The 16420-nt window shown below is 41.3% G+C and overlaps 1 protein-coding gene across 21 annotated transcripts in view; it reads right to left on the minus strand.

Annotated features, from left to right (window-relative positions):
- The window catches only part of Magi1 (membrane associated guanylate kinase, WW and PDZ domain containing 1), a 551837-nt gene that overhangs the window by 106749 nt on the left and 428668 nt on the right, over positions 1-16420 (minus strand). For all 21 annotated transcript variants that reach the window (XM_070018902.1, XM_070018908.1, XM_070018909.1 and 18 more), the window contains one exon: positions 1396-1602. In XM_070018902.1, the coding sequence (XP_069875003.1) occupies positions 1396-1602 (207 nt within the window). The remainder of the gene's footprint in view (positions 1-1395; positions 1603-16420) is intronic.

The raw sequence follows: 16420 nt of genomic DNA on the forward strand, positions 1-16420 counted from the left end.
CCTGAAGAGCCGCTTCTCAGCACCTGACCTGCAATGTCATTGGTTGCTATGACCACATCTACATTTTGGGTTTTATGATAAAACTTGCTAGTCTTATTTATTGAACCATGGAGATACATGTTAAGGCATAAGATGTTTTTAAAATGAAATGTTAGGAAGATACCACGATTTCAAGACACATTACTTGAAAAAAAGAGAGAGAAGAAAAGGGAAAAGAAAAGAAAAAATTGAAAAGTTAACACTTCTTTTCTATAATGTTTTTGCTTTGTTGAGAATTACTATAAATACATAAAATATTCCCAAAGGAATGTTTATTCATCCCAAGGGATGAATCAGTTGATTTTTAATAAAAAGCATACATAAAAATGAGAAATTTCTTCCAGATACTGTGACTAAAAGTCAAAAAGAAGTCTACCCTATTCTAGTTTGTAAGAATAGAAATTTTCTTTTTTTTTCTTCTTTTTTTCTTTTTCTTTCTTTTGGTTGTGGGGCTTGAACTCTGGGCCTGGGTGTTCTACCACTTGAGCCAGTGCCACTTCCAGCTCTTTCTATTTATGTGGTGCTAAGGAATTGAACCCAGGGCCTCATGCATGCGAGGCAAGCACTCTACCACTGAACCACCTTCCCAGTCCAAGAATAGAAATTTTCATGACTCAAATCTTCAAACTACTTAGAAATACTAGCCGGTCCTTTCCCAGGTGAATGAAATCAAGTATATTATTCATAAAAAGACAACTACCAAGAACTAAGCCTCATGGCAAACAGCTCCATCTGCTTCACTCAATACTTCTGGCAAAAGGTTTGGGTTATGTTTACTGTTATGATACCAGTGTCATCGTCTTCTTAAATTTTTCCACCTCTGTCTCTTTAAGGGTATATAAGATTTGCATAGGTTAATTCAACCCAGGATATACTTTCTTAATACTTGCACTTACCAGTGTGTGGGAGAATATGTTGCTGGACCTCCATGCAGCATCAACTGACATTAAACTGACAAAACCAATTCATATATTTCAGTGGATCTTTACTAACTGCAATTCTAGAGAAGTTCCAAGCCCTCCTCCTCCCCCAAAAAATCAATGAACAAAGAAAAAAACTTAAGACATAGATCCTGGAATAAAAAGAAATGGAGTAGACTGAAACTTCTCAACTCTCTTTCATACATACACACCTATTTACCCTTGTCTTATTTAAGACATTTGGGGGATGGAAGTTCAAGTACTTCTGGAAGAATCAGGACAGGTAGATCAAGGAAAGGACCTATCTGTTTCCCTCAGCACAGAACATGAATGTTAGCAATGTTCCTAAGACTCAAACTGTCTATACCACCCTCTCACCCAACATGAATGCATGCATCCATCCATCTATACATCTGGGACACAGTGTGGCCTTTACCTGTAAAGCTACTGTTCATTTCAGGAACATCCTCTTCCTCCTCGTTCTCCGCATGGACTATGCCAGCATTTTGCATATCATTGTAGGACTTGGTTCGCTTCGGAGTCGACTGCTTGGAGCCAGACTGAAGATTTTGCAAGGCATCCGTCGTGATCACTTTCCCACTGACTGGCTGGCTAGGAGGTTTGGGTGTCCCATAATAGTTTCCTAGGTGATGAAGAGACACATTTGCATGTTTCAAAAAGAATACTCTGTTGTTCCCCCCACCAAGATTTAACATCCAAATCTCACACTTATGTTATAAAAGAAAAGCAAACTGGAAAACTAGAGCACACTGGATTTCTTTTCTGGAATGGGTTGGCAAAGATGTCTTTCCTGCCCAGTTAACTTTAGGGTGATGGTACTAAGGAAGAGAAAAGCTCAACTGTTTTGATGCAAAGAACCCACCAGGGCCAAAAAACAAAACACAAAACAAAAGAAAAAAAACAAATAAAAAAACCAAAGGCAGCTGTACTGAAGAGCAAACCTGCATCCTCATTAAATTTGAATTTCAATCGGTCATCTATTCATATGTAGGCACCAGCACAATGCTGAATCCCATTCAGAGGGAGTCCCTCCAACAGAAAATAAAAACTCATTACTGTCAGCGGCTTTGCAGGCCTCAGAAGTTGAGGTCACCTTCCCTCTTCTACAGGGGACCAGGGCAATATTTTAAAAGGAGGGCAGTGAATACCACGTGGCACCTCTTCAACTAAATGGCAGGCTTGACTCTCAGGGTCGGGCAGTGAGGGAACAAACCCTTGCCAAGTTTTAACAGAGAACTCTGTGTTGTCGTGGTTGCGGGCTCTGTTTAGGACCATATCTTCTAGTCATGGTTTGTCTTCACTTCCAATGCGCTGTGGGATTCTGATTGGTTACAGTAAATAGATTTTTGCATTCTTTTTTATTTTAAATTGTGGAGTCAAAGCTATTGGGTAAGTTCTATCAGCCCTTACAATGAAAAGAAAACAGCCATGGTTTTAAAAAGCTCACTTCTTTTTAACTAGGAGTGTAAAAAAAATGGCTTTATATAATAAGAAGTGAATTAATGGAATAAATAATAGAGGTGATAGTAAAAAGATTTTCCTTCTGAAAGTTTACATTTAAAAGTACACCAGGCCACACTGAAGTCACCAACACAGCTGTGTTCATTGCAGCATTATTTACCATAGGTAAAATATGGAATCGACCCAGATGGACAAATGGATCAAGAAAATGTGGTATATGTACACAATGGGTTTGTATACTTCCACCAGAAAGAATGACATTGGAAAAAATATTAAGAAAAATAAGTCAGACCCAAAGAAACACAGATTGCATAATTTCCCTCATTTGTAATAATTAGAATGTGCCTATAAATCTACAAGTAAACCCAATGGGCAATAAATGACAAAAAATTACACTTGGACATAATAAATTAGACGACTCTATAAATAGTCGCACAGTGAGACCAAAGGAGGATATTTGTAGGAGAGGATCACAAGGGCTCAATAGCTATGTGCATAGGATCATATAAAATGATGATTATTGAAATGAACTCCAAGAAATGGAAACAAGAGGTTTATGTCTTTGTTTTTGTTTTAAGTAAAGCTGAGGGCTGATGGCTCATGCCTATAATCCTAGCTACTCAGGAGGCTGAGATCTGAGGATCACGGTTCAAAGCCCTGGCAGGAAAAGTCCGTGAGACTCTTAACTCCAATAAACTACTCAGAAAACCAGAAGTGGCACTGTGGCTCAAGTGGTAGAGTGCTAGCCTTGAACTGAAGAGCTGAGAGATAGCACCCAGACCCAGAGTTCAAGCCCCGCAACCACAAAAGAAAAAAAAAAAAAAAAAAGTGGTCCGGTATAGTGATTCAAGCCTGGCTCCTATCTATTCAGAAAACAGAGATCATGGCTGATGACAAAAGATTAGCAAGACTCCATCTCAATCAGTAAGTGTATATGCCTCCTGTCTTCTCAGCGAGATGAGATGAACAGGAGTAGCATAATCCATGTTTACTTGGGCAAAAGAAAAGTACTCAATACCTGACTTAGATAACTGTAACCCATCTGTACAACATGTTTTCTATAAAAAAAGGACATGCACACAGTATTTGTGCCAATAAACTGTTATATGCCCAACTAAAAATAAATTAATACAAATCTATTTTAAAAATCTTGAGTCTGGGAAGGTGGCTCATTGCTTGCCTTGCATGCATGAGGCCCTGGTTTTGATTCCTCAGCACCACATAAGTAGTGCTGTGGCTCAAGTGGTAAGATTGCGAGCCTTGAGTTGAATAGCTGAGGGACAGCGCCCAGACCCAGAACTGACCAAAAAAAAGAAAAAAATCTTAAAGAAAACACTAAGTAGGCAGGTGCCAGTGGTTCATGCTTCTAATCCTAGAACTAGAAAGGCAGGCACTAGTAAGATTGAAGTTCAAAGTCAGCTTGGCATTAAAGTCTGCAAGACACCATCTCAAACTAACCAGCAAAATGTTAATCTGGAGATGTGGCTCTAGTGTTATAGCACCTTAACTGTGAGCAAGAAAGCCAAGTGAGAATATAAAAAAGACTCTCTTACATACACACCACCCCCACACACACAGAAAACACTGAGTGGAAATAGATGTATTCAGATATGAACGAAGTCATGAAAATATGGTTATGTACAAACAGAAACATGGTTTATAATCACTACTACTCATGCTCTGTGCTGAGGGAAACAGGTATATCCTTTCCTTGATCTACCTGTCCTGCTTCTTCCAGCAGTACTTGAACTTCCATCGCCCAAATGTCTTAAATAAGCCAAGGAAGTTTCAGCCTGCTTCAGTGACTAGTGGGGAAAGACATTAATGTTAGAATGCCATTTGGCCATTTTATGTCTCTGAGAGCAAAGCCAGGAAGATCAGAGGTGACGCTGAGTCCTTCAACAAATCCTGGCCTGCAATTCTGTGTTAGTAAAGCTGAGTTTGTAAATAATAATAAATCATGTACACATTGCTTTTCCCAGTGACCCAACCTACTGTCTAAACTTAGTACCTAGTTACACAACATAAAAATCTCATTACACAATCATAAAAAAAAACCCCAAAACTCAAACATTGATTGTCACGAGACCTACAGATAATAACCTTATTTATTGTCATGAGACCTACAGATAATAACCTTATTTTATTTCTTATAGTTACTTTTAGAGTTAGCTTGATCCTCATAGATACTGTTTCCTTTTCAAGAGTAGAGAGTTTGAGATCATTTCTTTACCGTGTTTTTCAATCATCAAATTTATGAATACACATGCACACTTCTTCAAGAGGGATATAACAGGCTAAATATCAGCATACAAATAAAAAAGTTGGTTGAACATGGTAGCATATGTTTCCCGCCCCCCCAATAGGCAGAGACAGAGATCACAGAGCTGGGGCAACCTGTGGAGGAGGGGGGATTATAAGACTTTCTTAACCAGTACGAGGTCCTGAGTTTACAGCTCAGTGCCACCAGAAAAGTGTTTAAAAAGCATGTTAGATCAAAGGGTACCATGTTTTGATTTAACATATTCTAGTGAAGATAAGTTTTTTTACTGAAGGCAATCTATTATTAAGATCCTCAGGAACCCTCTCTTAAGTTTCACTTAGGTACAGGAATTAAGACGAACCAGTTAAAGGAAGATACCCAGTATACAGTTTCCTGAATTAGTGTATGTGTGATTGAAGAACTGCACTTCACCTTGCTCTTCTAGAGGGTGACATCAAAGAACTCCACCCCCATGCACTCTTTGAGGGTGCTGAGTGCATCAGGTACCAGAACTAACTTTTTCATGGACTGAGTGAGAACTATTTGGTGAAAACTGGGAAAATAAAACTTAGCTATTTGAAATCTAATCTCCACTTTGAGTTAAAATGACACATAATCACCCCGGAATTTAATTTTAAATCCTCCTCATCTGGTCTCATATAATGTATAGGTATGTCATCAGTGTTCAGGATAGTCAGCACCCCATACCAATAAAGAACTTGAAGAAGACAGCCTAGAGTTCCAGTCTCTCCAAGAAGAGACTGTGAGGCTCCCTAAGAGCAAGGCTTTAAAAAAAATTTTTTTTTAAAACCCACCACTTTTAGTAAGTCTTTGCTCTGAGTCTCAAAGCTGGAACTCTAAGACATGACCCAGATCATGCTTACAGCACCTATCATTGTGAGCAAATGAGCTGGCCCTTTTCAAATTTTTTGTTCCTGCTCAAGTCAACTACCAGAATAAGGCTGGATAAATGCTACTCAGTGTTCCATGCTGGGTTTCTAATCTTTAAGATCAAAGTAATGCTATATCACTTTTAATTACCAAGGTTCTATATTTAAACTGGCTGGCAAGTCTTGACTATTTTTGTTTTGCTAAAAACAAATAGTCAAACAAAATAAGCAAGCAATCCTACTTCTAACCAAATAACCAAGACTTCTATACTCAGATTCTCTCACACATAGGAGTACCCCTCCCCATGATAAATCCTACAGGAGGATGGTGAAAATTCAGTACCACATATTCTGTATTTTTATTTTTATTTTATTCTTTGTGCTTGAACTCAGAGCCTGGCTGCTATTGCTGAGCTTTGTTTGCTCAAGACTAGCACTCTACTGCTTAAGCCACAGCTCCACTGTGTGTGTGTGTGTGTGTGTGTGTGTGTGTGTGTGTGTGTGTGTGTGTGTGTGTGTGTGTGTGTGTGTGTGTGTGTGTGTGTGTGTGTGTGTGTAATTAAAGAACCTCAGGGACTTTTTTACCTAGAATGGCTGCAAACTATGATCCTCAGATCTCAGCCTCCTGAGTAGCTAGGATTACAGGTGTGAACTACCAGCGCTTGTCCACAATACCACATCTTTCGAAGGCACTCTGTCAACCAGAAGACATTACACATATGGCAGGGTATTATTAGTCAATCTTCCCAGCCTCTCTCATTTTCAGTAAGGTAACTTCCACAGCAGAGCTGCCACCTAGTGGCTTCTAATTGCAGAGGGTTCATGTGTTCCTTTAGAGAGATGTTTTGAGTTACTTGTTCCTCTTCCCATTCCTTGCCCCACACCTCCTACTGTTTTATCTGATTTTTCTTTCAGTGCTGGAAAATTGCACTTTGCATGCTAGTCAAGCGTTCTACCCACCTGCTATTTTGAAATAACTTGAATATGGAACATTTCCAATTATACCTGGAATCTCTATACCACTAGAATAACTGCAAGGGCTCGTTCCATGGGCTCTGCCTCTCATGGGCAATGCTGATAAGCAAATGGAGGTCTAAAGCTGATTTGCCTCAACACCTTCAATGAATTGAGGCTTTCTGCCAATAAGTTTTACTTCTCCCTTGGTGTGGGTCTTGCCAACAACACCTTAAATCCAGGACACTGTCCTAAAGCTTTGGCAATCTAAGGCATGGGGCAGATGTAACAGCATGAGCAGGCAGTATGAAAATCCCAAACTCAAGAATATCCTCAAGAATTCACAGGATAGTCTTTCAGTGAATTGATTCTGGGTAAATCCATTTTGGCACTGGGCTTCTGGCCAATGAGGTAGGTTATGATGCGGTAAACTAGCTTTCCTGGGCAACAAGTCATCTTATATGTTCTTAGTCCTCCACTGCCTGTACCTAGCCCACTCACCTCTTATTTGACCTGAGCAACAACTGGGGAATCTGAGATCCCAACTCCTATCATCCAAAACTTTATCAAGTTTCAATACTGGTTATCATCAAGCCAAGTCTAGCCATGGCAGAAGTACAACATTTGCAAATTATGCAGTATGCACAAGAGTCTCTATGCCAGGATCTTGAACTGCTGGCTGATATGAAGTACAGATCATCAGAAGAAGTAGAAATGAGTGGAAATTTAATTAAGAGTACCACACGGCCAGTGGTAACCTAGGAACCACAGTTCAGGAGAGCCATGAGTCTGCCTGTCCCACAGTAACCCTGGGGCCCTGCGCATCCTTCTTGAGGAGCCTGGGCTCCTTCTCAAGTCCTCTATGCTGCTCCTTCCAGAACTGGTTCGACAATAAAACTCAACAGGGATGGTGGCTAGAGAAGAAAGGGGAGGGAGGCAACAGGCCACAGAAGGCAATGCTGGCCTTAATTAACAGACACAACCTCTGACCTGGGCCAAGCCAAAGAAAATGCTTCCCACACACATATCTAAAAATTAATGGCGAATGCAAATCCATTTCTAAAGCTCTATAAAACAGTGAAGGAAGACCGTAACCCCAGACCCTGAGTACAAACGAATCAAATCAGTATGGCCTCTCACTTGTACAAAGTTATCATTTTTTACCTTGTCACTCATTTCCTTACAGATGGTCTTTCTTATACCCTCAGATACTATGCACTGGAAATAAAATGTAAAAATGCAACAGACACGCGATCCTCATGAGTGGCATGCATCAGTGCTCCTCAATTGCAATGTGCAAACATAAGCACATGAAATACAAGTGCCCACACACAGGTCAAGGTAAGTCTGATGTCCAGATTTCTAACAAGTATGCAGGCGACATGCTGCTGCCACTCAGGGCCTACATTCCATGGAGAGGATTGTTTCTCCTTTGTTGATAAGGACCACAGAGGCCCAGAGCTACAGATATGTGTCTTATAGGCCAGTTCAGGGTAAGTGGGGTGGTGGGTACTAAGGGATCTTTTTCTGTCTTCTATAGGATAAGCTTCTTGAAAATAAGTGCAAGACTGGCATAAGGCTATGCACCCAGGCACAACCTCCTCCTTTTTTGGTCCAGCCCAGGTTGGCCTGGAACTCTTGATCCTCCTGCCTGCCTATATCTCACGAGTTGCTGGGATTCCAGATATGTACCACCACCCCTGGCTTCACGCAGCTTCTTTTTGTGGTACCACTTACATCTGAATTACTGCAGATTGGCTACTTTGCCTTGCTACTTTCTTTGCTCTATACATGATAGTGTCATGTACCAGCTCACATCACTTTCTTTCAACTGTTTCCCTTCCTTTGTTCCACCCTACAAAAAGTATAAAAGGTATAGAGGGATAATCAAACAATGAGATGCCCTCTTAGGCCTATAATGAGATGTCCACTACCAGGGATTTTGAATATGACACCAAACAGAGAACACAAGTGAACTCTTTTTTTTGGGGGGGGGGGTCGGTTATGGGGCTTTAACTTTGGGTCTGGGCACTGTCCCTGTGCTCTTCAGCTCAAGGCTAGCACGCTACCACTTGAGCCACAGCGCCACTTCAGGTTTTCTGAGTGGTTTATTGGAGCTAAGAGCCTCATGGACACTCCTGCCCGGGCTGGCTTTGAACCTCGATCCTCAGATGTCAGCCTCTTGAGTAGCTAGGATTACAGGCGTGAACCACCAGCGCCTGGCTACAAGTGAACATTTCCAACCTTGCAGAAAAAGCGCCAATATGCCAATGTTCAGATGAAGAAACTGAGAGTCATGTAGATAATGAGAAAGGCTTAGTATTCAAACACAGATCTGTCTGTGTCTGATATGAATGCTCTAAACTCCACAAGTCCTTGGGGAATGAAGCAAAACTTCCCTGGCCCTGACTTCTCATGAGCACGGAACAGCTGAGGACAGCCCAGATTTTTTTGGCTACTTCTCATTATCAACAGAGAACATTCTGTGACAGAGTTTGCCAACAGAGTTTATCACAACAGCCGGCTTCCAGTACCGGCTGAAGAACAGGACTCCAAGACCATCGCATTTTCCTCAACGGCCAACAAGAGTTCTCTTCACCCCTGCTTTAGCTCTGTGTCCCCTAAAAGTATACTATTGACAGCTGCTTTTCTATAGACCTTCTAGGAAGCACAACAATATAACATTATTGAGGCTGACATCCCCTTCCTAATTAACATGCAGAAATATGCAACCCATAACTCCATTTCAAAATGTCACCCTGGCACGACATTTCTATGCTGAAGCGAAAACCTTTGCAGGGCTCATTGTATAATCGGCCTCTCCTACCCAAAGGCATTTGTAAAACAGGCATGTGCGCAAGCTCCCCCAGCCCTGAATAGTTCATCCCTTGTAAACTTTCTCCTATGCAAGTCCCCAGGGCAGGCAGAGGCAGCAACCTGTCTCACCAAGTGAAAATGTCAACAGGAAAAAAAAAAGGCAAAAGGGAATGGTTCAGTTGATTTATTATTTCAAGCACCGTATCACACAAATGAGCTCAGTGCACAATTAGGAAGTTGAGCCAAGGAGTTTATTCTTATCTTTTCTGCCATGCCTTGATGTCATTTCTGCCTGGCGACAGAATAAGGAGCTGATTCAGCCTGCAGAGCTCATTGACAAACTACCAGGAACTTCTTTTAGGCCTTGTGAGGAAGGATGGTCAGGTTCCTTAACAGCAGAATCGTGGCTACTCTGTTGGAAATATGTGTGGGTGTATGCAACCATCAACATGATAGGAGATCAGAGAGGGAGAGTTCTATGGCAAAGTTCCTATTCTCTTCCCAAATATGGCCCATTTATTGTATCGTGTGTGTGTGTGTGTGTGTGTGTGTGTGTGTGTGTGTGTGTGTGTGTATCATGCTTGGCTGGCCCTCTACTACTTGAGCCACATCTCTACTTCTGCTTTTTGCTAGTTAACTAGAGATAAGATTCTCACAGACTTTTCTACCCAGGCTGGCTTCACAGATCTCAGCCTCCTGTACAGCTAGGATTACAAACATGAGCAACTGGCACCCAGCTTTGTTCGGTCAAGTCTCACGAAGTAGCTTAGACTAGCCTGGAAGTTGGTATGTAGCAAATTCATGATCCTCCTACCTCAGCCTCCCACAAGCTGGGATTATAGGCCTATGCCACTATTCATTTCTTATCTGAGCACATAGCACCACCATCTGTCCTGTTTTAAGAGACAAGGAGAAGAGTTATTCCAGGAGGATAACCGCCTTCCTCTTTCTTATATTAAACTTGGTGCTTAATTACAAAAAAAAAATCTCAAGAGCCAACACTTCACCATCACCAATACAATGTGTTTTTAGCTGTAAGAACAGTCGCCAGGCAAAATGCGCACTGATGTATCTATCACCTAGCTCTAGCTTGCTCACCTTGTCTCTGCTCAATCACTTGTTCTATAGGGAAAGCCTTTCAAGATTCCAATGCCAATCTGAAACCCTTTGAAGGAGTCCCTAAGACGGACATTTAGAATTTAATGTTTATTTCTGTCATTATTTGAATGTGTCCTGTCCACTAAACAGTTAAAGAACCACATGGTGACTATATTCACGGTTCACTATTTATTCTTATTAAAATTAGTGATACTGGGGTTTGAATTTAGCGGTAAGAGCTTTCTAGGCAAGTATTCTTCCATTTGAACCATGCCCTTACAACCTTATTAGCTTTTAGTCCTTCTTCAGACAGGCTTCTGTACTTTTGTCTTTGGCCTTGCACTGTGACCCACTTACTTCCACCTCCTGCGCAGCTGGGATTACAGTTGTGTGTCACCACACCAGCCTTCATATTTGTTTTTTATTTAGAATGGCATCTTGAATGAATGAATACACAGAATATTAAGCAAGGCTGGGAAGGAAGTGTCCATTTCCAGGCAGCAGGGAAATTGCAGCACCCTTAGCCCTGTCTGTTATATGACCTGGACAACAGGTGTACAGCCAGATTTTGTCAATTCTCTTCAATGTCTTAGTCAATCTCTTCCTAGACATCAGGTCTGCAGAAAGAGGAAAGAGGCTCTACTGTATTCCAGATCTCAAATCTTACTGCCCTGACAACACAAAATCCCAGATAGACATTAGCCTGGAAACAAATCTGAAGGTTATGATTGGGCTTTGGGGCTTTATTAGCTCAGCCCCTCTGCAGCAGTGCCCTGTGTCCTCCCTGAGAGGAGGCCAAATTACAACTTTTAAAAGTTGCTGGGGGCTGGGAAGGTGGCTCAGTGGTAGAGCGCTTGACTTGCATGCCTGAGGCCCTGGGTTTGATTCCTCAGCACCATATAAGCAAAAAGAAAAAAGCCGGAAGTGGCGCTGTGGCTCAAGTGGTAGAGAACTAGCCTTGAGCTGAAGAGCTGAGGGACAGCACCCAGGCCCAGAGTTCAGGCTCCATGACCGGACCCTCCCCCCCCCCAAAAAAAAAAAAGTTGCTTAGCTCAAGACATGCTTTGCTGGATCTCCGAGCTATGTTAAGTACAATCAGAAAGGCCAGGGAAAAATAAGCAACAATGCCTATACATACATACATTGCTCACATGTAAGTTTTCTGAGTATCTGTACTAGATCTTCTGATGAAGTTTTCTTATGGAGAGGAGGAGGAAGGCAAGCAGCCTGGACTTACATAATTTTATGTTCTTCGTGGTAGGAATTATTCAATCATTGTGTTAGATCACTGTGTCAGATTATCTGGGATTGTCAACTTAAAAAGAAGAAAGCTTCATTTTAGCTTGCAGCCTCAGGTTCCAGAACATGGTGACTCATCTGCTTTGGGCTTGTGTCAGGTAAGGTATCCTGGCGTGAGATGGGCAGCAATCTGCTCACCTCCTGTGGCTACGAGGCAAAGAGAGAAGAAGAGGAGGGGCCTGGCTCCCCATACCTCTTTCTTTTTCTTTTTCTTTTTTTGCTTTTTGCTTATGTGGTGCTGAGGAATTGAACCCAGGGCCTCTGGCATGCAAGGCAAGTACTTTACCTCTGAGCCACCTTCCCAGCCCCTCTTTTTCTTTTATTATCTTTAGTTGTACAAAGAAGTTCCCATTCTACAAAACAGTACATGACTATAAGGAACACTGTCACCCGTCGCTCCTAACCCATTCCTTCTCTCACTTTCCACACCTTTTTCCAGGACACACCTCTATATGACTTCCTATTTAGGCCCCACCTCTTAAAGGTAAAGATTCCAGCACTGTCACAAAAGCATCATGGACTGGAGAACCAAGTCTTCACATGTGGGCCTTTGGAGAACATGTATCATAACAACAGCAGTCAAGTACATTTATTACTTTAACTTCAATATTTAAAAGTGTGTTGCTTTACAATGCTACTAGACTTGTCCTCTCTGGAATCCATAGTGGTCAAGAAAAAGAAATTCCAGGTGGTAAAATATGGTTAGGAAGTCAGCCTTGGTGGCTCACATGTGTAATTCCAGCTATTCAGGGAAGAGAGATCCAGGAGGATTGTAGTTCAAAACCAAAACCAACAAGCTGGCCATGGCGGTACATGCTTTTAACTCTAACTATATGGGAGGCAGAGATAGGAGGAGTGTGACTGAGAATGGCAAAAATCTCAAGACCCTATTTGAAAAATAAGTAAAGCTAAAAAGGACTGGGGCTAGGTGCTGGTGACTCAAGCCTATATTCCTAGCTATGCAGGAGGTTAAGATCTGAGAACTGCAGCTGGAAGCCAGCCCAGGCAGGAAAGTCCCTGAGACTGTACCTCTAATTAACCACCAAAAAGCTAGAAAGTGGAGCTGTGGCTTGAGCCAAAAAGTTCAGGGACAGTGCCTACACCCTGAGTTCAAGCTCCAGGATCTACTAAGAAAAAAACAAAAACAAAAAACAAAAAAAAAGGACTGGTGGGGCTGGGAAGGTGGCTCAGTGGTAGAGCGCTTGCCTTGCATGCCTGAGGCCCTGGGTTCCATTCCTCAGCACCACATAAGCAAAAAGAAAAGAGCCGGAAGTGGCGCTGTGACTCAAGTGGTAGAGTGTTAGCCTTGAGCTGAAGAGCTGAGGGACAGCGCCCCAGGCCCCATGACCGGACCCAAAAAAGGAAAAAAAAAAAAAAAAAGGACTGGAACATAGCTCTCTAGTGGTAGAGTACCTGTTTAGGAAGTACAAAGCCTTGAGTTCAAATCCTAGTACTACCAAAATAATAATAATAGTAGTAGTAATAATAATAATAATAATAAAGTAATAAAATATAAAGAACAAAAGGTTGTTAGAACTTGAGAAATAAGTACAGATATTTTGTGGGCAAATTTGCTGGTTTGCTGACTCCACGAAGACAGAAAATCCTCTGTAGTTGCATTTTAAGGCCAGTCGTGTGCGCAAATAAAAGAACTAATGTTGATTGAGAGCTCATATGGATCAGGCGCTCTGGTAAGCCCTTTCCAATCATTGTGTGATTTAGTCCTACCTAGGATGAAGCCCTGTGATTATCTTCACTTTACCAAGGGGAAAAGCAGACAAGAAGCAATTATACAACTTGCCAGAGGCCACCCAGCTCCACTGCACAGGGGCTGAGACTTGGACCCAGGTTGTGGGTGAGCAGGGCAGCTCCAACACCAGAGACAGCTGCCATTAGGGACTGGTCCAAGAGAGGCCAGCACAGAGCCTAACCTCTGAGGACCTCTCTGGAACTACTCCTGAGATAGTAGCCAGCTTCTAAGAACAATCCTGTTTTGTTCTTAGGTTGCAAGAGTCAACATAATATATTCCAGTGTGCTGCAAGCAATCAAGAGACATCTCACAGGGCAGGAAATCTGACTGGTACAAGGTCAGAGGCTAAAGACTTCAGCAAATCAAATGGGTCAGAAGAGGAAAGGATGACTTTATACATCACAGAATTTCAACTTTGAAATCATCAACTGGTAGGTGTGCACAGAAGCACAGTTTTAAAGATAAGTAGAAATAGTTACTTCCTTACAGCTATGTACTAGGTTATAGTCATGATATTTGGGTTTTTTTTTTCAGGAAAACAGTGTAGGATCTCAGAGCCAGACTGAGCTGAGTTTGGTTCCTGATCCAGCATCTAAGAACTAACTATTGCCTTGAAAAAATTACTTAATGCCATTTACCTTACACAATCCCATTTAAAAATGTCGGTGATAATAACAGCACCTGAACAGTTGTTGAATTTTTAACTGGCGAAACAAAGACAAGGAACTCCATGTTTCCCTTAATTCCCTTGGCCTTCTCACTACCTACCCACCACCCTCAACCATTCACAAGTCTCTATCCAGCCATGACAGGACCAAAGAACTAAGCCAACTGATCAGATGCAATGCTCAAGCTGGGTGCTGGTGGCTCATGTCTGTAATCCTAGATGCTCAGGAGGCTGAAATATGAGGATCATGGTTTGAAGCCAGCCCAGGCAGGGAAGTCTATGGGTTTCTTATCTCTAATTAACCACCTAAAAACCAGAAATGGAGCTGTGGTTCAAAGTAATAGAGGACTAGCCTTGAGCAAAAAAAAAAAGCTCAGAGACAGCGCCCAGGCCCTGAATTCAAGCCCTACAACTGACCCCCGCCCCCCACAAAAAAATCACATCATAAGTTAACTGTGTATATACAATATTTGGTAATGAATAATGGGGCCAAAGACAAAGCTCCCCTCCCCCCACTAAATCCATCACAGCAGAACCTAGGAACTAACCTTAACCAGCACTTGATTTTAGCTAGTATCTTTAATAGGGACTGTAATCACATTGAAGCTCTACAGTTCCTGATATCAGTGTTCTATCTGTACTTATTTAAGTCTAATCTTTTAAATACGTGTGATTGTCTGAACAATCTAAAATTTAGGACTTTATAGAGATACCTCTAACTATTGCCAAATTAGTCATTTAATCTAGTATCACACCACTTCTGTCTCAAATAATAATAACCCAAAAGCCATTATTTCTAGAAAATTTAACAATTTGAGAGATGCAAATCAAACCCACAATGAGGTAATACCTCACTCTACTAATAGAGTAGTTTTTATTGGAAAAATAAGCACAGTCACAAATATCAGCAAAAATGGGGAGGAAATTGGTAACTCATACAATGAATGTATATTAATATATAGCCATTATGAGAGTCAATATGGAGGATCCTTACAAAGTTAGAAACACAATTACAATTTGATCCAATAAAAAAAATTCTACTCTGGAACACTTACCACTATATAAAAAGACATAGCTACACCCATGTCTATTGCTATCCACAATGGCCAGGATATGGAGTTGACCCAGGTGTCCATGGACAGATGAGCACATAAACAACATGGCTGTTCAACCATGAAATTGTCGTTATTATTCAGCCATTACACCTATCACTGGCAGCAACATGAATGAGCATTATGATAAGCAGAATACGTCAGGCTCAGAAAGACACATGCTGCATATTCTAACCTCCTCTAAGTGTGATACTGAGAGTCTAGAAGGGTGTGGAGAAAAGGGAAATGGAGAGGAGATGGCACATAGGAACAGGGAGGAAGGTAAAAGAAGTAACGTATAATATTCTATTCTATAGTAGGCTAACTAGTCACCTAACAACTAATTGTATACTTAAGACAGAACTTTGAATGCTTCCAGTGCAAAGAAATGATAGCCAGGCAAGGTTGTACAGGCCTGTAATCCCATTACTTGAGAAGTAAAGGCAGGAAAATTACAACTTTGAAGCAAGCCTGAGGTGTATAGTGAACATGAGGCCTGTCTGAGCTACGTAACGTGATCCTTGTGCAAAGACCAAAAGCTGGGATGTAGTTCTGTGGTAGAGGGCTTTGTTTGCATGCACAAGACCCTGGGTTTGAGTTCCAACATGAAAGAAAGGTGAGGGAGGGAGGGACAGAAGAAGGAAGAAAGATAAGGAAGGATGGAAAGAAGAAGAAGGGAAGAAGGGAGGAAGGGAGAAATATTTGAGGTGATGGATATGCCAATTCATCTGTTCTGATTCTTATGTATTATAAACATGTATTTAGTAAGTATATCTAATCATTACGTATCTATTAAACTTATTTAAAAGGATTAAAATCATATACACAAACATACATTTATGAGAAACAATAGATTATAATACAATAAAAAGAGGAGGAAGAGGAAAATGTAAGCTGTCCCCCACATTTGGTTTTGACTGAGCAATCCCACCTGTGGAACCCATCTCATACATACAGCTTTACAGTTGCCAAGTGAAATATGTTTACATTATTAAATACAGCTGTGTTTTGAAAGATCAAAAGCTAAAAGTGACCCAAATTCTTATCCAGAGGGAACAGATTAAGTGATTGATACAAAGAAACAAAATAGTCTGAAGAAGAAGCAAACAAGGAGTGTTCTACTATTGCACAGTACAGATCAGGGAAGAC

The sequence above is a fragment of the Dipodomys merriami genome, unplaced genomic scaffold, assembly GCF_024711535.1.
Source record: "Dipodomys merriami isolate MVZ:Mamm:240054 unplaced genomic scaffold, mDipMer1.0.p SCAF_13, whole genome shotgun sequence".
NCBI lineage: Eukaryota > Metazoa > Chordata > Mammalia > Rodentia > Heteromyidae > Dipodomys > Dipodomys merriami.